This window comes from Eleutherodactylus coqui, chromosome 10 (assembly GCF_035609145.1).
Source record: "Eleutherodactylus coqui strain aEleCoq1 chromosome 10, aEleCoq1.hap1, whole genome shotgun sequence".
In the NCBI taxonomy this organism is placed as follows: domain Eukaryota; kingdom Metazoa; phylum Chordata; class Amphibia; order Anura; family Eleutherodactylidae; genus Eleutherodactylus; species Eleutherodactylus coqui.
The window spans coordinates 57,717,670-57,740,413 of record NC_089846.1 but is presented as its reverse complement, the minus strand read 5'-3'; the positions used below and the strand labels follow the sequence as shown (position 1 = coordinate 57,740,413).

Here is a 22,744-nt window from a genome sequence, read left to right as displayed (position 1 = left end):
CTTTTTTTAATTTTATGGTGATCTTGCTCTGTCACCCCTCCTGCTAGTTTCTGTCCCACCCTCCCTCTTCAGAGAACTATAATAATGGGGGAGGTAAGGAACCATTGTGGTTCTATGGCACCCTAAGTCCTAACGACAGCTCTGGCTGGGGGATTAGTGATTAAACAATATCTTCCTCAAACTAATTACATAAGTAATCATTGGAGGTGGAGGATGGTACAAGCTCTGTGCAAAACTGATGTTTTCATTTTTTGCCAAGAATTATCCTTTCTCAATGTAAAAAAAAACACATTATAATGAGTCAAACAGGTTAAATATGGCCTGGTGCATAAATATTAGGCCAGACATTAAGCAGGGGTGTTACCCATAGGAGCCAATTGAATTACAGCTTTCATTTCTGCATGGGCTAATGATAGAAGCAGACAGCATTGCCATCTACTGCCTGCACTATTTATACATGAGGATACATTTTATAACGTTCTTCTATTTGCCTTTTTGTTGGTTTGCCCTCCTTATGGCTGACAGGAAAAGGGTCAGTAGGGTTAATTCCAGAGGCAATGTTTATACAATTCCAATAGTACTTTTATCGTATTTGTGCACATGATACTATAGTGCTTTGTAAAATTTAGCGCTGGTGCTGCCTGGCATTATTGTTGCTTCCTGAAATCTCTTTATGAAGTCTGCTCAAACATCGATTGGCCCTTTGAATTGGCCTCAATCATTATTTGCTCAGCTCCATCGCCAAGAAACTTTAGTCCAGGAATTCCAACCCCTCTTCTTTCAACTTTTCTTTCAGCCAATCCAACATGCGGCTCACATCAGTGTGGAAGTCCCGAGATAGTGCCGGCACCGGTTCATGTTTTCTTTTAGATCCATTACAGCTGTTGATTGTCCCCCAGCTAATAATGCCCACCTAAACGGTAAAGAAGAAATGAAATTAGTACAAATGAAAACCGATAAAGATCCAAAGAGTGAGTCACATAACAATCATTACTAAATGTTAGACCTTTAAATGTGGATTAACCCTTTCAAGATTACAGTTGTTTCATTTTTTCATTCCTGCCTTTCAAGAGCCATACCTTTCTTATTTTCCATCGACAGAGCTGTACGAGGGCCAGTAGTATTTTATACTGGTACCATTTAACATAGCATATAATGTATTGGAAAACTTTTACATATTTCTAATAGAGATGAGCGAGCACCAAAATGCTCGGGTGCTCGTTACTCGAGTCGAACTTTTCGCGATGCTCGAGGGTTCGTTTCGAGTAACGAACCCCATTGAAGTCAATGGGCGACCCGAGCATTTTTATATATCGCCGATGCTAAGCTTTTCATTTGTGAAAATCTGGGCAATTCAAGAAAGTGATGGGAACGACACAGAAACGGATAGGGCAGGCGAGGGGCTACATGTTGGGCTGCATCTCAAGTTCCTAGGTCCCACTATTAATCCACAATAGCGACAAGAGTGGCCCCCTCTCAACAATTTTTACTTCTGAAAAACCCTCATTAGCAAGGCATACCTTAGCTAAGCACCACACTACCTCCAACAAAGCACAATCACTGCCTGCATGACACTCCGCTGGCACTTCTCCTGGGTAACATGCTGCCCCCCCCCCCCCCGCGCACGACCAAGTGTCCACAGCGCACACCAAAGTGTCCCTGCGCAGCCTTCAGCTGCCCTCATGCCACACGCTGGCCTCATAGCCACACCACCCTCATGTCTATTTATAAGTGCGTCTGCCATGAGGAGGAACCGCAGGCACACACTGTAGAGGGTTGGCACGGCCAGGCAGCGACCCTCTTTAAAAGGGGCGGGGCGATAGCCCACAATGCTGTACAGAAGCAATGAGAAATCCAATCCTGTGCCACCTCCATCAGGAGCTGCACACGTGGGCATAGCAATGGGGAACCCATGTGCCACACACTATTCATTCTGTCAAGGTGTCTGCATGCCCCAGTCAGACCGGGGTTTTTTATAAATAGTCACAGGCAGGTACAACTCCGCAATGGGAATTCTGTGTGCACCCACAGCATGGGTGGCTCCCTGGAACCCACTGGCTGTACATAAATGTATCCCATTGCAGTGCCCTGGACAGCAGAGCTAACGTCAGATTAAATGCAGGTGGGCTTCGGACCACACTGCATGCCCCAGTCACACTGGGGTTTTTTATAAGTAGACACAGGCAGGTACAACTCCCTATTGTGAAGTCCCAGTGGACCCACCGCATGGGTGGCTCCCTGGAACCCACCGGCGGTACATAAATAAATCCCATTGCAGTGCCCATCACAGCTGAGGTAACGTCAGGTTTAATGCAGGTGGTCTTCGGCCCACACTGCATGCCCCAGTCAGACTGGGGTTCTTTAGAAGTGGACACATGCAGTTACAACTCCGTGTGGACCGACATCATGGGTGGGTCCCAGGAAGCCACCGGCGGTACATAAATATATCCCATTGCAGTGCCCAGCACAGCTGAGGTAACGTCCGATTAAATGCAGGTGGTCTTCGGCCGACACTGTATGCCCCAGTCTGACCGGGGGTTTTTAATACGTAGACACTGGCAGGTACAAATCCCTAATGTGAAGTCCCTGTGGACCCACAGCATGGGTGGCTCCCTGGAACCCATCGGCGGTACATAAATATATCCCATTGCATTGCCCATCACAGCTGAGGTAACGTCAGGTTTAATGCAGCTGGGCTTCGGCCCACACTGCATGCCCCAGTCAGACTGGGGTTCTTTAGAAGTGGACACATGCAGTTACAGCTCCGTGTGGACCGACAGCATGGGTGGGTCCCTGGAACCCACCGGCGGTACATAAATATATCCCATTGCAGTGCCCTGCTCAGCAGAGTTAACGTCACATACAATACAGGTGTGCTTCGGCCCACAGTGCATGCCCCAGTCAGATTGGTAATAAGTTTATGTAGCAAAAGTGTAGGTCAACCCCACACACCTTGCTGTACCATGAGTGCAGGCGAAGCCCATAAAAATTACTAGGATTACACTGTAGGCGAGGGCCCAAAAAAATTGGTGTACCAACAGTACTAATGTACCTCAGAAAAATTGCCCATGCCCAACCAAGAGGGTAGGTGAAACCCATTAATCGCTTTGGTTAATGTGGCTTAATTTGTAACTAGGCCTGTAGGCAGCCGAGTTAAAATAAAAATTGGTTCAGGTGCAAGTTTCAACGCTTTAATGAGAATTGAAACGTATAAACATTGTTTACTAAAGTAATATGACTGAGCCTTGTGGGCCTAAGAAAAATTGCCCGTTCGGCGTGATTACGTGAGGTTTCAGGAGGAGGAGCAGGAGGAGGAGGATGAATATAATACACAGATTGATGAAACTAAAAGGTCCCCATTTTTGATGGTGAAAGAGAACAATGCTTCCATCCGCGGGTGCAGCCTACGTATTGTTTAGGTACCGCTGCTGTCCGCTGGTGGAGAAGACAAGTCTGGGGAAATCCAGGCTTTGTTCATCTTTATGAGTGTAAGCCTGTTGGCACTGTCGGCACTGTCGGTTGAAAGGCGGGTACGCTTATCCGTGATGATTCCCCCAGCCGCACTAAACACCCTCTCTGACAAGACGCTAGCCGCAGGACAAGCAAGCACCTTCAGGGCATACAGCGCGAGTTCACGCCACGTGTCAAGCTTCGACACCCAGTAGTTGTAGGGGGCAGAGGCGTCACGGAGGACGGTCGTGCGATCGGCTACGTACTCCCTCACCATCCTTTTTACAGTGCTCCCGCCGACTCAGCCTTGACTGGGGAGCGGTGACACAGTCTTGCTGGGGAGCCATAAAGCTGGCAAAGGCCTTGGAGAGTGTTCCCCTGCCTGCGCTGTACATGCTGCCTGATCTCTGCGCCTCCCCTGCTACCTGGCCCTCGGAACTGCGCCTTCTGCCACTAGCGCTGTCGGATGGGAATTTTACCATCAGTTTGTCCGCCAGGGTCCTGTGGTATAGCATCACTCTCGAACCCCTTTCCTTTTCGGGTATGAGAGTGGAAAGGTTCTCCTTATACCGTGAGTCGAGCAGTGTGTACACCCAGTAATCTATAGTGGCCAGAATGCGTGTAACGCGAGGGTCACGAGAAAGGCATCCTAACATGAAGTCAGCCATGTGTGCCAGGGTACCTGTACGCAACACATGGCTGTCCTCACTAGGAAGATCACTTTCAGGATCCTCCTCCTCCTCCCCCTCCTCCTCCTCAGGCCATACACGCTGAAAGGATGACAGGCAAGCAGCATGGGTAACCTCAGCAGTGGGCCAAGCTGTCTCTTCCCCCTCCTCCTCATGCTCCTCCCCCTCCTCCTCCTCCTCCTCAACGCGCTGAGATATAGACATGAGGGTGCTCTGACTATCCAGCGACATACTGTCTTCCCCCGCCTCCGTTTCCGAGCGCAAAGCGTCTGCCTTTATGCTTTGCAGGGAACTTCTCAAGAGGTATAGCAGAGGAATGGTGACGCTAATGATTGCAGCATCGCCGCTCACCATCTGGGTAGACTCCTCAAAGTTTCCAAGGACCTGGCAGATGTCTGCCAACCAGGCCCACTCTTCTGTAAAGAATTGAGGAGGCTGACTTCCACTACGCCGCCCATGTTGGAGTTGGTATTCCACTATAGCTCTACGCTGCTCATAGAGCCTGGCCGACATGTGGAGCGTAGAGTTCCACCGTGTGGGCACATCGCACAGCAGTCGGTGCACTGGCAGATTTAACCGATGTTGCAGGGTCCGCAGGGTGGCAGCGTCCGTCTTGGACTTGCGGAAATGTGCGCTGAGCCGGCGCACCTTTCCGAGCAGGTCTGACAAGCGTGGGTAGCTTTTCAGAAACCGCTGAACCACCAAATTAAAGACGTGGGCCAGGCATGGCACGTGCGTGAGGCTGCCGAGCTGCAGAGCCGCCACCAGGTTACGGCCGTTGTCACACACGACCATGCCCAGTTGGAGGCTGAGCGGCGAAAGCCAGCGGTCGGTGTGCTCTGTCAGACCCTGCAGCAGTTCGTGGGCCATGTGCCTCTTCTCTCCTAAGCTGAGTAGTTTCAGCACGGTCTGCTGGCGCTTGCTCACCGCTGTGCTGCCACCCCGCGCGACACCGACTGGTGGCGACGTGCTGCTGCTGACACATCTTGATTGCGAGACAGAGGTTGCGTAGGAGGAGGAGGAGGAGGGTGGTTTAGTGGAGGAAGCATACACCCCCGCAGATACCACCACCGAGCTGGGGCCCGCAATTCTAGGGGTGGGTAGGACGTGAGTGGTCCCAGGCTCTGACTCGGTCCCAGCCTCCACTAAATTCACCCAATGTGCCGTCAGGGAGATATAGTGGCCCTGCCCGCCTGTGCTTGTCCACGTGTCCGTTGTTAAGTGGACCTTGGCAGTAACCGTGTTGGTGAGGGCGCGTACAATGTTGCGGGAGACGTGGTCGTGCAGGGCTGGGACGGCACATCGCGAAAAGTAGTGGCGACTGGGAACCGAGCAGCGCGGGGCCGCTGCCGCCATCATGTTTTTGAAAGCCTCCGTTTCCACGACCCTATACAGCAGCATCTCCAGGCTGATCAATTTGGCTATGTGCACGTTTAACACTTGAGCGTGCGGGTGCGTGGCAGCGTACTTGCGCTTGCGCTCAAACACTTGCGCTAGCGACGGCTGGACGGTGCACTGAGAGACATTGCTAGATGGGGCCGAGGACAGCGGAGGTGAGGGTGTGGGTGCAGGCCGGGAGACGGTAGTACCTGTGTCCTGAGAGGGGGGCTGGATCTCAGTGGCAGGTTGGGGCACACCTTGTGGGGTGCTTGGACATCATATGTCTGTGCATGCTGGTGGTGGTGAGACTGGTGGTGGTGGCTCCCCGGTGGTCTTGGCGCGACAAACCTTGCACACCACAGTTCGTCGGTCGTCTGCACTCTCCGTGAAAAACTGCCAGACCTTTGAGCACCTCGGCCTCTGCAGGGTGGCATGGCGCAAGGGGGCTCTTTGGGAAACAGTTGGTGGGTTATTCGGTCTGGCCCTGTCTCTACCCCTGGCCACTGCACTGCCTTTTCCAACCTGCCCTGCTGCTGCACTTTCCTCCCCCTCTGAAGACCTGTCCTCAGTAGGCTTAGCAAACCAGGTGGGGTCAGTCACCTCATCGTCCAGCTGCTCTTCCTCCAAATCCTCTGTGTGCTCCTCCCTCGGACTTACTGCAATTACTGCTACCTGAGTGATAGACAACTGTGTCTCATCGTCATCGTCCTCCTCACCCACTGAAAGCTCTTGAGACAGTTGCCGGAAGTCCCCAGCTTTATCCCTCGGACCCCGGGAACTTTCCAAAGGTTGGGCATCGGTCACGACAAACTCCTCTGGTGGAAGAGGAACCATTGCTGCCCATTCTGGGCAGGGGCCCGAGAACAGTTCCTGGGAGTCTGGCTGCTCCTCAGAATGTGTCATTGTAATGGAGTGAGGAGGCTGGGAGGAAGGAGGAGCAGCAGCCAGAGGATTCAGAGTTGCAGCAGTGCGTAGAAGTCTGGGTGGTCGATTGATTGCTGGATGCACTTTCTGCCATCCACGACAGGACCTGCTCACACTGCTCATTTTCTAATAAAGGTCTACCGCGTGGACCCATTAATTGTGAGATGAATGTGGGGACCCCTGAAACTTGCCTCTCTCCTAATCCCGCAGCAGTCGGCTGTGATACACCTGGATCAGGAGCTCGGCCTGTGCCCACACCCTAACTTGGGCCTACGCGTCCTCGCCCGCGTCCACGTCCTCTAGGCCTACCCCTACCCCTCAGCATGGTGCATTACGAGTAGAGCAGAAACAGAACGCTGTAATTAAATGTGCCGCTTATTGGCCTGTGGTTGGAGGCTGACTTCGCTTACGGAACACACAGCAGAGCCAGGAAACAATTTTGCGCACGCCTGTAGTCAGACGTAGGTGCGTATCACTGAGCTAGTGGAATTCACAGCTCAGAAGCAGTCAAGTGGCCAAAGGCCAGTAGTAGGCCTTAAGTATTTTGTTTCTATTTTTTTAAAATGCTGAGCTGATACAGCAGACAGATACTGTAGGCAGCGTATACTATTATGTATACTGATTCCCTCTGCCAGGATGACGGCGGTGATGTAACGGAGACAGCAGAGGCAGGAAACAATTTTGCACAAGCCTGCTGTAACGCTTAGCTGCATATTAATTAGGACTTCTACCCCCAGCAGATACTGTAGGCAGCGTATAATATTATGTATACTGATTCCCTCTGCCGGGATGACGGCGGTGATGTAACGGAGACAGCAGAGGAAGGAAACAATTTTGCGCAAGGCTGCTGTAACGCTTAGCTGCGTATTAATTAGGACTACTACCCCCAGCAGACAGATACTGTAGGCAGCGTATAATATTATATACACTGTTTCCCTCTGCCGGGATGACGGCGGTGATGTAACGGAGACAGCAGAGGCAGGAAACAATTTTGCGCAAGCCTGCTGTAACGCTTAGCTGCGTATTAATTAGGACTACTACCGCCAGCAGACACGCAGTAACCTGTACACGGTCACAGGCAGCCCAAAGATAGTATTTTTCCCCAATTTTTTTGAAAAAGCCCACTGCCTATATAGCCTGTATATCTCTTTCCCTGCCTCACCAGTACTGGCCCTATACTCTGTGCAATGACTGCAGACTGAGGAAGCAATGCTCTGCATGCCCGATATACAAAAAAAAAAATTGTGCAACACTGCTAAAAAGCAGCCTCAACAGTACTGCACACGGTCAGATGTGGCCCTAAGAAGGACCGTTGGGGTTCTTGAAGCCTAATATAACTCCTAAAACTCTCCCTATAGCAGCAGCAGCATCAGCAGCACTTTTCCTGATCTCTGTCAGGCCTTAGTCAGACGGGCGTTTTTTCGCCCGATTTACACATGCGCATGCGTCCGGCGATTTTATAAAACCATTGCTTTGCAATGGTATCAGACACATGAGCGCTTTTTATGCGCTCGTCCGATAAATTATAGAACAGAAATCGCAGATCGCACCTATCTGCGATCTGCGATTCCTGTTCTCTTCTCTATATGAGCTCAATGGGGCCGGCGGCAGCAGCGCCGACCCCATTGAGAACATATAGAAGACAAATCATTCTTCTCTGCCACAGCTGTAACAGCTGTGGCAGAGAAGAACGATGTTTGCCCATTGAATTCAATGGAGCCGGCAATACAGCCGGCTCCATTGAAAGCAATGGGCTGCCGGCGTGCGTGGGATGAATTGTCGGGAAGGGCTTAAATATATAAGCCCTTCCCTGCAATTCATCCAGAAATGTGTTAAAATAAAAAATATATATATACTCACCTTGTCCCGGCAGCCGGAGTTCAGCGTGGCCGGCCTGCAGTGGGTGTGAAGGGGGTGTGAGTCAGAACTGCCTCTGATTGTCTCAGCGGTTGCTGGCCACATGGGGGTACCTTCAACCCTCATGTGGTGAACTGATGGAAGCGGAGGAAAGGTATCCTGAGGCCTTTCATTCCAGGAAGAGTCAGAGAAGAAAGGAGTCTGCCGTGCAGTGTTCATGCGACAGAATACAAGTGAGTGTCAGTGGAGTGTTCCCTTCCCTCGTCCTCCTCCAGATTGTTACCTTTCCAGGAGCGTTCCGGAACCTTGCAGACAACTCAGACTGAAGGTCCGATATGATCCTGTGTCCTCCTCCTTGACCTTGCCTAACTGTAATTCTTGCACTCATGTGTGAAGCTTACATTGACAAGAAGTAAAATTTTTCAGTCACTGCCCGTTCCGAGTGATTGAGGATTTACCAGTGTGAAGGAAAAGTGGCATCACGCGTCACAACTAGAAATGACCGAGCATACTCGCTAAGGACAAATACCTTTTCGAGTATCTCCCTGGTTATCCGCAAAGATTCGGGTGCGGGCAGGGATGAGTGGTGGGTTGCAGGAGTGAGCAGGGGGATACCCGAAAAGGACGATACTCGCTCGGGTATTTGTCCTTAACGAGTATGCTCGGTCATCTCTAGTGACAACTTCAAGTCCACTACGCTTATTCAGGTAACCACCACCCGACATTGCCCAGAAGAGGCCTAGCGGTGCCTTGGCCGGGGTTCCGTGCATCCCTCCGGGGAGAAGTCTGGTAGAGCCACCATGACAAGTGACACCACTACCCCTGCCAGCTCCTCAGGGTGGGCCTCGTGTTTTGCTCGCCATGGGGCACCACATTAACTTTATTCTATATTAGGGCCAATGCAATTATGGTGATATCTAATTCTTACAGTTTGTTGTACTACTTCATAAAACTAATTAAAAATAAATAATTGCTTTTGTCGCCATCTTCTGAGATGCAACCGTTTTTAATATTTTGCTGTCGATGGAGCTGTGTGAAGGCTTGTTTTTTGTGGGGTCAGTTGTTTCCATTGGTACTATTTTGGTGTACATATGACTGATTGCTTTTTACTCAATTTTTTTCTTGAAAATGGAGTGACCAAAAAAGTACAATTCGGATAAATAATGTGATATTTTAATAGATCAGACTTCTAGGGACGTGGTGATACTATTTGTGTTGTTTTATTGTGCTTGTTTTTTTCAACGGCTCAGTCACACAAACGATTTTGTGCGCGCATGTTAGGTGTGTTTGCGATTCGCATCTATAAGAACCAATGCTTTCAAATGAAAGCAGTCACATGTCCGTTATTTTACCAGCGAATAATATTTGCACTTGTAAAAAAATAGGACAGCATTTTGCGAATCGCACATCACACAGCAATGAAGGAACGGTCACCTAAAATCATTGTTCAGCCGAAGAGTGAAAGATGGGAGCATTTACACATAACGATTATTGCTCAAGCTATGGCTTTTGAGCGATAATCGTTGTACATAAATGGGGCTTTTTGCCCAGCTAAGCAAATTTAAGGCCGCCACATTCCTTTGTTCTCCTCATGGCTGAGTAAACACTGCATAGCAAAACAAAACCATGGCTGGCTGCTGGAAACACTAAACGAACTGCATTCAAATTTCCAGCAATCAAACGATGGATTTTATGCCAGCTTAAAAACCTTGGCTAACGATAATTGAACAAATGGTGCACGACTGCCCGCATTTACATGTAACGATTATCACTCATCTTTGGCCGTTTGAACGAATTTTGAACGATAATCTTTGCATGTAAAAGGAATATTGACGTGCAGCACAGACCTATGTGCACGAATGTTCTATGTTTTGCGGGTACGCGCATTTGCACGCCTGTAAAACACGGACATGTGAACACAACACAGGGAACCAATGGTTCTAATAGATGCGTGCTTATGTGCGCACAATTGTACGCTTGTCTGAATGAGCCCTCAAATAGTAAATGAATCTGTACTTCCTTTATCTATAGAAATGAAGAGCAAACAAATCTCTAGCATAAGTCCACTTTTTTCTCTTCCACATACAGAAATTATTAAAAATATGCATCATTCTTTGATGACACCTTCCCTTTACACTAAAGGCAGAAGTCTTGAGCCTAGTCAGCTAAACACATAATAGAACAATCTACCAAGAGTTCAACAGGTGTTTTCATAGCTAGGGGTCTAATAGGACACTTTACTCATTTGTAGTTCATACCCACCTATCGCATGATATAAGGAGAATGTGCCACCTGCCCACTTACCCCTTGTACAAGAGAAGACAGACATACACCCTGCCTTTGCTAAGATATACTACCTGTGAAGAGGAAAAGGAGGGTGCACCCAACCTGAGCTGGTAGTGCCCTCCCAATAGACCATAGGGGCTGCCACTGAGTATGTGGGAAGATTGGGTTTTTCATTTACAGCTTATTGGAACACTGTGGACAATGTCACAATTCACCCAACATGAAGCAAATCCAGCCAAGGAACCAAAGAGACTATGAGCTTCGATGTGACAGTCACTTACCTGAATGTAGCGTCGTTTGAAGGGCACAACAAGAGGACCTCCAGAGTCACCTGAATTAAGAAGAAAAGTAGACTTAGATGCACTTCCTGGTCATATAGTCATAAGAATCCCCAGCCCCATAATGATCTAAAACAAAATCCAGCAGCCCCAAAGTCATCAGGTCCAACTCAGCCTCAAGCTGCCATTCAGGGATGGGACAATCCCTTTTGGTGCCCAAGGTAGGTACTTAATGTCTCTTCACCATCCTGAAGTTCAGCATCATAGCTGGACATGCATTAATTTAACTGTCCCTGTTGCCCCCACCCCCACCAATTCCTAGTGTTCGCCTTTGTAATATATACCCTCCATATTACTCCACTCTTTCCTTCCTGCACATCTACAGCTCTTCATGCAGGCCCGGTCGGTCACCCTGTTATGCACTGTATCTGTAGTAGGATTTGCTTTCTATTCAAACAGCCGCTTCTCCCTACATTGATTACAGAACTGTCACCCAGTGAAAGTCAACAGAGTGGGTTTTTTTTCTTTTTTTGCTTAACCCCTTATTGGCCAACTCATTTTTCAGTGTTTTTTCATTGTAACATTCCAGATACCATAACTTTTAAATTTTTCCATCAACATAGTCAAGTGAGGGCTGTTTGTGGAGCAAGATGTATTTTGGGTTCATATAATGTATTGTGTAACTTTTATAAATTTTTTCAGGGAGATTGGAAATAAAAAAGAAGTTCTATTTGTTTTCTGGATTTCATTTTTACGGCGTTCAGCATGCAGAATAAATAATGTGATAACGTTATTCTCTGGGTCAGCACGAGTCCAGCGATACCGAGTTTATACAGTTTTTTATGTTTTGCTATTTCAGTACACAAAAAAACATTTTTTATTTTAAGATTTGCTGTTGTGTCGCCACATTACAACAGCCATAGTATTTTTCCATCGATGGAACTTTATGGGGGCTTGTTTTTTGCAGGATGAGCTTTAGTCCCCATTTATCCATTTTTATTTTTTTGTCAACAGTGCTGTGCAAGGGTTTTCTTGTGTGGGATGAATGGTAATTTTTAATAGTTCCATTTGATGATGCATGGAATGTTTTGATCACTTTCTATTCTGTTTTTTGTAAGGCGAAATAGACAAAATAAACTAGTTTCACCCTATTTTTTTCATAACATGCACTGTGCGGGTTAAATAATGTAATAACTTTTTTTTCCTGGTTCATTACAAACACAACAATATCACATGTGTGACTTTTTTTCATTTAGTATTTGTTTTTACATAGTAAAGGGAGAAGGCGGGTTTTTAGATTAGGAATGCGCCAAGTAAATCAGCAGGGTGAGTTTAGTTAACAATCAAACAATCAATCACCTGGTGCACAGCAAGGTAAATCTGGCTAGACATACCTCGCTGACACCCGCAGTCCGGGAAGGCTTGAAATAAATTCTTTTACTCCCGAATCCGTGGATGGACGGAGAGCCGCCAATAGTGGGTGCTTGCGACAAAATATGGTAAACCGCAAGAATAAAAAGGAATATTTGCGCTCGTGGGGAGAAAGAAATCTTATATACTCCAATATACTTTATTTAAATATTAATAACAGAGCAACGCGTTTCGGCGATAACATGTCACCTTTCTCAAGCTCATCAAATACAAATAGTGAACACATATATATAGAATATACAGATCATACTCGCATGTTTCGGCTCGTTACGTACAAACCGAGGGATGTATGCTGTGATTAGACTGGGGGACGGAGACACACCACCCGATCATACGTCTACGTCAGAGAGTGTCACATGGAACGCACTTAGCGTTCCATGTATTCAATAAAACTTTATTTAGACATGTTAAGAGACACGCAATACGTTGCAAGCTTATTCTAACACACTGTTATAAAAGTGTTGTATTTGTTATAGTTCATTGAGAACATGATTATCATAAACTACTATCCATAGGCAATATTTACCAGAAATATCTGAAAATAATAATAAAAATTCATTACTATCAAAAAACTCTTAAATCGTACAGATTAATGTAACAACAAAAAATACCTAAATTAACAATTCTGTTAAAACCTAAAACATACTAAATATATAAGAAATGTTTTTCATTTATTATTGTATAGATTGTCATTTTAATATATATAAATATATATAGTTATAGTTATAATAATAATAATACAGACCACACCGGGGTCAGAACATATAAGAACAATATCTAAAATTAAATTTTTTCTAGTATTTCGTTAAGACCATGTGGAATCAAAGTGTTTAGTCTATGTATCCAGTACATTTCTTTCTTACGTAATACACTGATAGATTTAACATCGATGCACTCCAATGGAGTAACAATCATTTTTAAAAAAGCGGCATTATGGAAATCATTAAAATGCTTCGATAAACTATGTGTGCGTAAATTATTTTTTATATTAAGACGATGGTTATTGATACGTGTTTTGAGTTTATTAATGGTCCTACCTACGTATTTTGGTTTGCACGGGCATTCTATTTGACGCTCTCTGACGTATGATCGGGAGGTGCGTCTCCGTCCCCCAGTCTAATCACAGCATACATCCCTCGGTTTGTACGTAACGAGCCAAAACATGCGAGTATGATCTGTATATTCTATATATATGTTTTCACTATTTGTATTTGATGAGCTTGAGAAAGGCGACATGTTATCGCTGAAACGCGTTGCTCTGTTATTAATTTTTAAATAAAGTATATTGGAGTATATAAGACTTCTTTCTCCCTACGAGCGCAAATATTCCTTTTTATTCTTGCGGTTTACCATAGAAGGTGGGGCTTTGATGGTTTTATTTTTACAATTTTTTTTCCTTTACTTTTCATTTTTGTTCCAGTAGGGAACTTGCATGGATTGGCTGACCAGTGGTCGAAGAACCAATCGCATCCATCGTGTTGTGGAGGCGGGATTTATGAATTGGACAATCAACGCCGTGGCTCATCCAATTCATAAATCTCGCCTCCACAACATGATGGCTGTGATTGGTTCTTTGACCGCTGCTTAGCCAATCAATGCAGCGCTCGATGAACCAATCACAGCCATAGCATTGGTTCATCGAGTGCTGCATTGATCGGCTGAGCAGCGCTCGAGAACCAATCAGAGCCATTGCTTTTTGGAGGCGGGATTTATAAATCCCGTAACCAGGAAGTGATATACTGTGGGCAGCCGAGGACTGAAAGGAAGCACGTTGAAGCATCGGAGAGCAGTGGGAGGGACCTAGACCGAGCCTGCTAGGTACGTATAATAAGACCTCCCCAAAAACAAGACCCAGCGCCTCTTTTGGGGCCAAAAATAATAGAAGACAGGGTCTTATTTTCGGGGAAACATAGTCGATATCGGTGGGTAATGGCAATGGACATATGAAAAGTTTAAAGATCTAATGCTTACAGTAGGCCAAATGAACACAATTTACCTTTGCAGGTTTGTGGATCCACTTCAGGTTTTATTCCTCCTGTACATAAGAAATTGTCAGTCACAGCATCTTTAATGTCTGGAATATCCTTGAATCTCTCTATTTTTTTGGTATCATCTAGACAGGCAAGCCTCTGTGAAGAAAGAAGGAAGTTGTTATGTTAGTAAGGTAACTTCTAATTTATCTGTGGACCTTACCCCGGCTTCTGTGCATGTGTCCGTCGCCAATATGGCGGACGCATGCAATAAAGCCGTGGATTGTCGGGTTAATTTAAAAACTCTGTTCGGTTTGGGCCCTGTTGTGCACATAGATATAAGATTAGGGCCATAATGGGTATGTCTCTGAACAAAGGACAAACAGGGGGATCCATTTAGGTGTGAAAGTCTTCATATGTGTGCTATACAAAAAAACAGTTTTCAAAATTCCATGATTGCCAAAAAATGAAAATCGTAATTTTTTCCTTCTGCTTTGCTTAGATTCATTCAAAAACTGTGGGGACAAAATATGCAGTACACCCCTAGATGAATTCATTAAGGGGTCTAGTTTTCAAAATGGGGTCATTTGGGGGGTTCCCCCATGGTTTTGGCCGCTCAAGGGCTCTAGAAGTGAGCAATGGGGCCTAAATCACCTGCAAGCAAAATGTCTGTTCTGAAAGCCAACGGCTGCTCCTTTCGGTTTGGCCCCCCTTGTGCATGCGGACATAAGATTAGGGCCACAATGCGTATGTTTCTGAACACAGGACAAACAGGGGTATCCATTTTGGGGTGCAAATCCTCATTTTCTTGTGCACTATAGAAAAAAAACTGTCTTTAAAATGACATATTTGCAAAAATATGACATTTTATTTTTTCTCCTCTAAATTGCTTTAACTCCTGAAAAGAAAACTGTGGGGTCAAAATGCTAATGACCCCCCCTCAATGAATACAGTTTTTTCCAATGTGCTTCCAGAATAAAGTAAACAGATGGAAATATATATCTTATCAAAAATGTGTACAGTATGTTTGCACATATTTGAGATATTGTACTAGAAATTGTGAAAAAATGATAATTTTTTCAAAATTTTCCAAATTTTGGCGCTTTTAATAAATATATACAAATTCTATCAGTCTGTTTTTAACCACTGAAATGAAGTACAATATGTGGCGAAAAAACAATGTCACAATTACTTGGATATGCAAAACTTTTACAGAGTTATTTTATGTTAAAGTGACACGTCAGATTTCCAAAATTTGGTCTGGTCATTAAAGCACAAAGAGGCTTGGTCACTAAGGGGTTAAGTGAGCGACATACGCCCATGTGAGTGAGCCCTTGGAGTATGTCCAGACTGCACACATTGTCCACAACAGAAGATCTAGCAAGGATTTTTCAGAGTTTCTACAGCAAAATCCAAATGGTGAATTTCACCCTACTAATTTGAAGGGGAGAAAGCTATGGCGAAAATCTGGTGCATAAATTGACGTGCTGTGGATTTAAAATCTTTACCATTCTATGATTCTAGGAATTGATATGGAGTAGAGTTGGAAGGGACCTCCAGGGTCATCGGGTGCAACCCCCTGCTCAGTGCAGGATCACTAAATCATCCCAGACAGATATTTGTCCTGTGGTAACCTGTTCCACTCATTGATCACCCTCACTGTCAGAAAGTGTTTTCTAATATCTAATCTGTGTCTCCTCCCTTTCAGTTTCATCCCATTGCTTCTAGTCTTTCCTTGTGCAAATGAGAATAGGGCTGATCCCTCTGCACTGTGACAGCCCTTCAGATATTTGTAGACAGCTATTGTCTCCTCTCAGCCTACTTTTTTGCAAGCTAAACATTCCCAGATCCTTTAACTGTTCCTCATAGGACATGATTTGCAGACCGCTCACCATCCTGCTGACTCCTCTCTGAACTTGCTCTAGTCTGCCTATGTCTTTTTTTAAAGTGGGGTTCCCAAAACTGGACACAGTATTCCAGATGAGGTTTGACTAAGGAAGAGTAGAGGGGGATAATGATCTCACGTGATCTAGACTCTATGCTTCTCTTAATACATCCCAAAATTGTGTTTGCCTTTTTAGCTGCTGCATCACATTGTTAACTCACGTTCAGTCTATGATCTATTAGTATACCCAAGTCTTTTTCACATGTGCTGCTGCTTAGCCCAATTCCTCCCATTCTGTATGTGCTTTTTTCAATTTACTCACGCATCTTTATTACAGCGTTTGGAAGATGGTGATATAATCTTGTGATTATGTCACCGTCATGTGATCAGTAACTGAAGATCTGAGCTTTGCCTATGCTCCGACGGTGACGTCATCATAGGTCCTTCATCCATGTGCAGTGAATAAGGAATTACAGGTGGACTACATCCCCCACAAACCCCCGCGACCTCAGTTGCTATGGATACAGCAGAACTCAGTCTGGCAGTTTGTAGCTGGTTGTGAGACAGCTGGACACCTGTGTGAAGACTCCAATAAATGACACCTCACAAATGTCCACATACATAGCTGGCGGTGCATATTGACCAACAACATTGAATCATAGTCCTTCACCACTATCTTCACATCTCCTGAACGTGATATCATGTGATCTCAAGTTCTAATGCCACCAACACCAGTCCAGCATTTATCTAATTGTGAACCGTTGTCCAGTATTGAAAGAAACCATTGCTGTTGTGCAAATACGTCACCACAGAGGGTTCAACGCCGCTGTGAAGCTAATGTATCTTACATGACACAGCGACAAGCCACAATTTCACCTTAGCGAGCAAGCTGAAGTTTGTAAATCTAGTGCAGCTGATATGTGAAAGCAACGAACGAACATGTTTCCTGGGAGAGCTGCTGAAGTTCATAAACCACATGCAGCTCATATGCGAAAGCAACGAGCCAACAAGTATTGGTATTGCTATTTTGTACATTTCCTGACATTTCCTTATTCATGGGTGTTTGCGCTGTTCAGCAAAATTACAAATAATGGTGATAGCTTACTATTTGCACAGAAATATTTTGACCAACTCCAAACTCTTTCACTATATTATATTACTAAGTGGTGCATTGCGCACCGGAAACACTGGTACTAGTATTTTCTAAAGACAAACAAAAAAAAAGTGCACAAAAATACCATAATAAAATAATATTTTATTGAAAACACCTAAAAAATATCTAAAAAGATGAAGATATATACGCCAAAATGTACATCTGGGCTGATGCCATGGTGTGAGGCATCCCAGACAACTGAGCTAAGTATTTCTTCCTTATTATATTTTTTCACCTACATTGATACTATTTTTTTATATATGCTGCTTTATTAGCTTGCACTTGTAAGGGTAACCTGTAATAGTGTTTTGCACATTATTTTATTTAAGGGTTATTTATGATTTATCATTGGGACTCGTAGAAGCAGTCAAAAACAGAATTCAGCAGTAAAATATGTGTTCGCTGTGCAAGCCTGAGATAAGATTACCTACTACATATGTTCACAGCAAGCCTGAGATAATGTAACTGCTAGCTTTAGCATTAAGCAATTTTATATTTAGACATGTAAATTTGAGATAATATAACTAACACGTCAATTGTAACTCTTAGAGTAATTTGATGATTGCTGAGTTCGGAAACGTAATCCCTCCTTCATAGAGAGTTTCAAAGGAGGAAGCAAACCTTGAAACGCCACTTGTCTGTTTCATGCTGAATTCTTCTTCAGTGCATCGTCGACTTTGGCATACCTGACTGATAAGGCTACGATACCCTTCGAATATCACCTAAATTAAATGATTACTCCAACACACTTTAATTGATATTCCATGTATGACCTCTTATGGGTAATACATTCATGCATTTGTCTTGGGATTCTTCTCCCGTGGCTCAGTGTTTTTCCTATGGTGACTCATCTTTTTTAGATATTATTATTTTAATGCAGTTTCAATAAAATATTGTTTTAATATGGCAATTTTGTGCACTGTTTTAGTTGTTGGTCTATGATATTTGGCAGCCTTTTATACTGGTTTGACACTTTACCGTATTGTTACCATATTCTTATGGCATTGTGTCTTGCTATGTATTTTATAAGTCTTATTTAGGTTTACTAGAGACATAGATTAAATATCTACAATTAAACCTTTTCCCACTGCAGCTCTTTTTCATTTCTCATTTTCTTTTTTTCCTCCCCACTTTCCAAAAATCATAGCTCTTTTATGTTTCTGGTTACATAGCTACATCAGGGCTTGTTTTCTGTGAACGCGTTGTACAGGGTCAAGTCCCATTATTATGACCACCAGCTAATATCCAGAGTAATTGCAGTGTGCAGTACAGACAGCAGCTAGATGAGCTGGGAGTGTCTCAGTAAGTCTACCTACACATGGGCGAGACGATGTACCAGAAGGTGCAAGGCATTTTTCAGGCAAAAACGCCTTTCATCTGTGAAATTCCGATCCTCTTGTGTCAGTTTCACACACGATAGAGGATTGGAAGTGTTTCTCATTGATTTCAATGTGAAACCTCACATGCACATTGCACGGCATATAAGAGCCATGACAAGTGATACGTGAGCAGACAGCCTAATACACAGCTGAGGACTTGGAGGAGAAGCGTTTTTTAACCGCTTCTGCCTTCTCCTTTCCAAGCTACATAGTACTCCATGAGTGCTATGTACTAAAAAGTGAAAGTGGAAGTGTTACTTCTGCTATGCGACTGCCGCTTGTCCCTGTCACATCAGAGCTTCAAAGTCCTAGCAGACCCTGATCAGCTCTATTAGTGACTGATGTTACTACAGAGGGATGTTTTTCCCTGTACCTTGGCCTTCTATGGGGCTACAGTGGAGAAGCCCATTTCACAAAGCAGCAGGTCAACAGTGGAAAAATACAATTTATAATAATGTCTTTGTTTTCATAATCATACTTCTAGATAGTTTGGCAGTCTTTCTTTGCTTATGTGCTGAGCATCTTTTTCAAGGATTGTGTTGGTTGCAATAGAACATAATGTCTAAAATGATTTTCTATGCTTAGATACATAAATGTGCACGAGATGTATAAGCTTACTATGATTTGTTTGTTGCATTGTGATTGGATGTTGATGGGGCGAGGTAACTCGTGATCAACACCTGGCAATTGCTAGAAATTTTGCTATAAAAACTATGCAATAATACAGCGCTTCAGAAGAGCTTGGAAACATCACTAGAGTGTTTCTCTTGGTTTTCTTCTCCAATGCATCAAATAATAATTAGGCATACCTGATTGACAAGGCTACAATACCTGTTCATTATTACAAAAATGTAATGTATACTCTAACAAGGCTTAACTGCTGCAATCAGCATCAACGTTGATCACAGCTGTTGTCGGTGGGTGTCAGCTGACACCAGCCATGCATGTTGTGGGCTCAACTCCTGAACTCACTTTATATACAGACACTCAATGTGCCCAGTACACGGGAAAGGGTTAAAAAATTGCATTTTTAGGAGGGATCTTCCAATGGGAATATGACTGTTAGGGGCTTATCAGAATTGATTTTAAAAAAAACATACATTGGAGGACCTTCACTTTAGACTGAGCTTACATGTCTGTAATTTTGCTGCATTTTAGGGTCCGTATTAAAGGGGTTGTCTCACGGCAGCAAGTGAGGTTATACACTTCTGTATGGCCATATTAATGCACTTTGTAATGTACATCGTGCATTAAATATTGGCCATACAGAAGTTATTTACTTACCTGCTCCGTTGCTGGCGTCCCCGTCGCCATGGATCCGTCTAATTCTGATGTCTTCTTGCTTTTTTAGACGCGCTTGCGCTATGCGGTCTTCTTCCCTTCTGCTCGGTCCAGGCACGAGCAGCGTTCTGGCTCCGCCCCCTTCTACGTGTCATCGCATAGCTCCGCCCCATCACGTGTGCCGATTCCAGCCAATCAGGAGGCTGGAATCGGCAATGGAACGCACAGAGCCTATGGTGCACCATGGGAGAAGACCCGCGGTGCACCATGGGAGAAAACCGCAGTGCATCCCTGGGAAAGGACCGGCGGCCATCTTGGGAGAAGATTTTTTAAAGTCCTTATTTCGTCGGATCGGTAAGTAGCAAGCGGCTTAAAAACCGCTTTACTTTGCTATTTTATGCCAGGGGGGTGACAGGGGGAATGGGGTAATGTAAAATTTTGAGGTTTGCCGCGAGACAACCCCTTTAAGACCCCAACACATACATACAGCAGCTCTAGTAAAAGAAACTTGGATCCCCCCACATGGGGTCCACAGACTGCTCTCTTAATATAGGTGCTAAACTTCTACACCATTCTGTCCATAGACAATCTGCTCATTAGGAATTTCTTTCATTATTCTTTCTCCTTACTTGATTCCCTTGTTTTATCAAGACATTTTTCCGCTGAAGCGCCTTCTCCTTTTCCTCTGCAACAAACATGGCCTTCACCAATTCTCCAGAGAGTAATGTTTGTACTAGGAAATGTAAAATGCTATGGGTTAAAAAAAACTTTTACATTTTCCATCTTTAACTACACTTTTATGAAACTCAATGACACTTGAACTGTAGACTTAGTGATCTTGTCTCCAGCCACCCATCCCCAGCGTGACACATTTATATAGTTCCCATTGATCTCAATAATAAATCTGTCTTCATTAACCTTCTAAGCTCCACCTAGTGGTGACTATTCACAGCCAGATTGTATTAGTTTACGCTATGGCTATGTAAGAGGTAGCAGAGGATTTGGAGCTCTGTATCACAAAAATGAAGTCTGATTCCTATTAAGTTCTTTTATGAAGTTAAATGAAAACAAAATTTTAGCTCGAAACACAAAATCACAAATCCACTGTGCAAAAGCCTTCCCTACGACACTCACAATGATCGCTGCATTTTACGGGTTTCCCTCGTTGCTTTAAAGCCCAGGATGTTCCCATTGTACATGGAAGACAGATAGGTCTGCAGGAAGAGAAAACCGTGTCATTGTTGCTATCTAAATAATTACATTCTTTTCCACTAAAGCCAAATAATCTCTGGCTCTAAGAAGAAAAATCCAAATTCTTAGGGCTTACAGTTGCTATCAAAATTATTCATCAAGACCCAATGCAAATTAGGTTTATTTACCAAATTTAGAAGTTTTAAGCGTTTTGCAAAAAATACAACAAACAAACAAGAACAATTTAAATAGCTCAATACAATTACAATAACAAGTGGTTTCTACAAATTACCCAAATTCTTAGGGCTTACAGTTGCTATCAAAATTATTCATCAAGACCCAATGCAAATTAGGTTTATTTACCAAATTTAGAAGTTTTAAGCGTTTTGCAAAAAATACAACAAACAAACAAGAACAATTTAAATAGCTCAATACAATTACAATAACAAGTGGTTTCTACAAATTAACCACAAAATGACACTTTTAATGACTACTGAAGTCTCAGGACTATTCAACCTTTGGGAGTTCTGTGTTGTGTAGATATTAATAAAATGTTCCTTCCTACAGAAATCCTGGATATATTCCAGAAATACTATTACCAGCTCTACAATCTTAAGGGACAATTCACAGACATGAACCAAAATTTATTAAAAGACCGAATATCCAAATATGTAACAGAGACGGCCCTATGAATAATAAGTTCCAACTCCAGAGACGCGTTGGAAGCCGCGAGACGGTGCTAATCCAATGTGTCTGTTGTCAGTGGATGCGGAGAAGGCCTTTGACAGGGTTCACTGGGAGTTTCTTGCGACAACCCTTAAACAGATAGGGCTGGGTTCTAAATTTTTGACTAGAACACTTGCCCTTTACGCTTGCCCCACGGCCAGGGTCAGGATAAACGGCACGCTCTCCTCCTCCATCTATATTGGGAATGGTACTAGGCAGCGCTGCCCCCTTTCCCCTCTGTTATATGTCTTAGTGATGGAACATCTGGTGACAATCAGAAACAACCTGAACATCAGTGGATTGACTGGGGGGGATCCATTATAAAGCGGCCTTATACACCGACGATCTATTGTTATATATCACACAACAGCACATCACCCTTCCCTCCTTGATTGAAGAATTCAAGAGACTTGGCCACTTAGCCAATTTTAAAATTAACTACAGCAAAACTGAATCCCTAAATATATCCCTGGGCCCAGAAGCAAAAAAAAAACCACATAATAGAACACTTTCCCTTTAAGTGGCAACCAGAGGCTATAAAATATTTAGGAATACATATCCCAGTGGAAAACTCTGAGCTATTCTCCATGAACTACTCCACCCTTCTGGACCGCACTCTAAAAGACCTCTCCTCCTGTTCCACCAGAGTCTTGTCATTATTTGGGAGTATATATACCATTAAAATGGATGTCCTACCCCGGTTCTTATACATTTTCCAGGCCATCCCGATTATGGTACCCTAAACATTTTTTTAACAAACTGAAGTCGACACTGTTTAGATTCATTTGGGGGGGACAGAGACCGCGGGTGGTTGTGCACGTGTTGTCGTATCCCAAATCAAAAAGAGGGGCAAGTTTGCCCGAC

General features: G+C 44.2%; 1 protein-coding gene across 1 annotated transcript in view; it reads right to left on the bottom strand.

Annotated features, from left to right (window-relative positions):
- Positions 1-315: 315 nt before the first annotated feature.
- The window catches only part of LOC136579753 (complement factor B-like), a 56,311-nt gene continuing 33,882 nt past the window's right edge, over positions 316-22,744 (bottom strand). The window contains exons 14-18 of the mRNA XM_066579814.1: positions 21,098-21,177; positions 20,593-20,696; positions 14,292-14,424; positions 10,868-10,917; positions 316-913 (exon numbers count right to left, since the gene is read on the bottom strand). Of these exons, the coding sequence (XP_066435911.1) occupies positions 752-913; positions 10,868-10,917; positions 14,292-14,424; positions 20,593-20,696; positions 21,098-21,177 (529 nt within the window). The 3' untranslated portion in view covers positions 316-751. The remainder of the gene's footprint in view (positions 914-10,867; positions 10,918-14,291; positions 14,425-20,592; positions 20,697-21,097; positions 21,178-22,744) is intronic.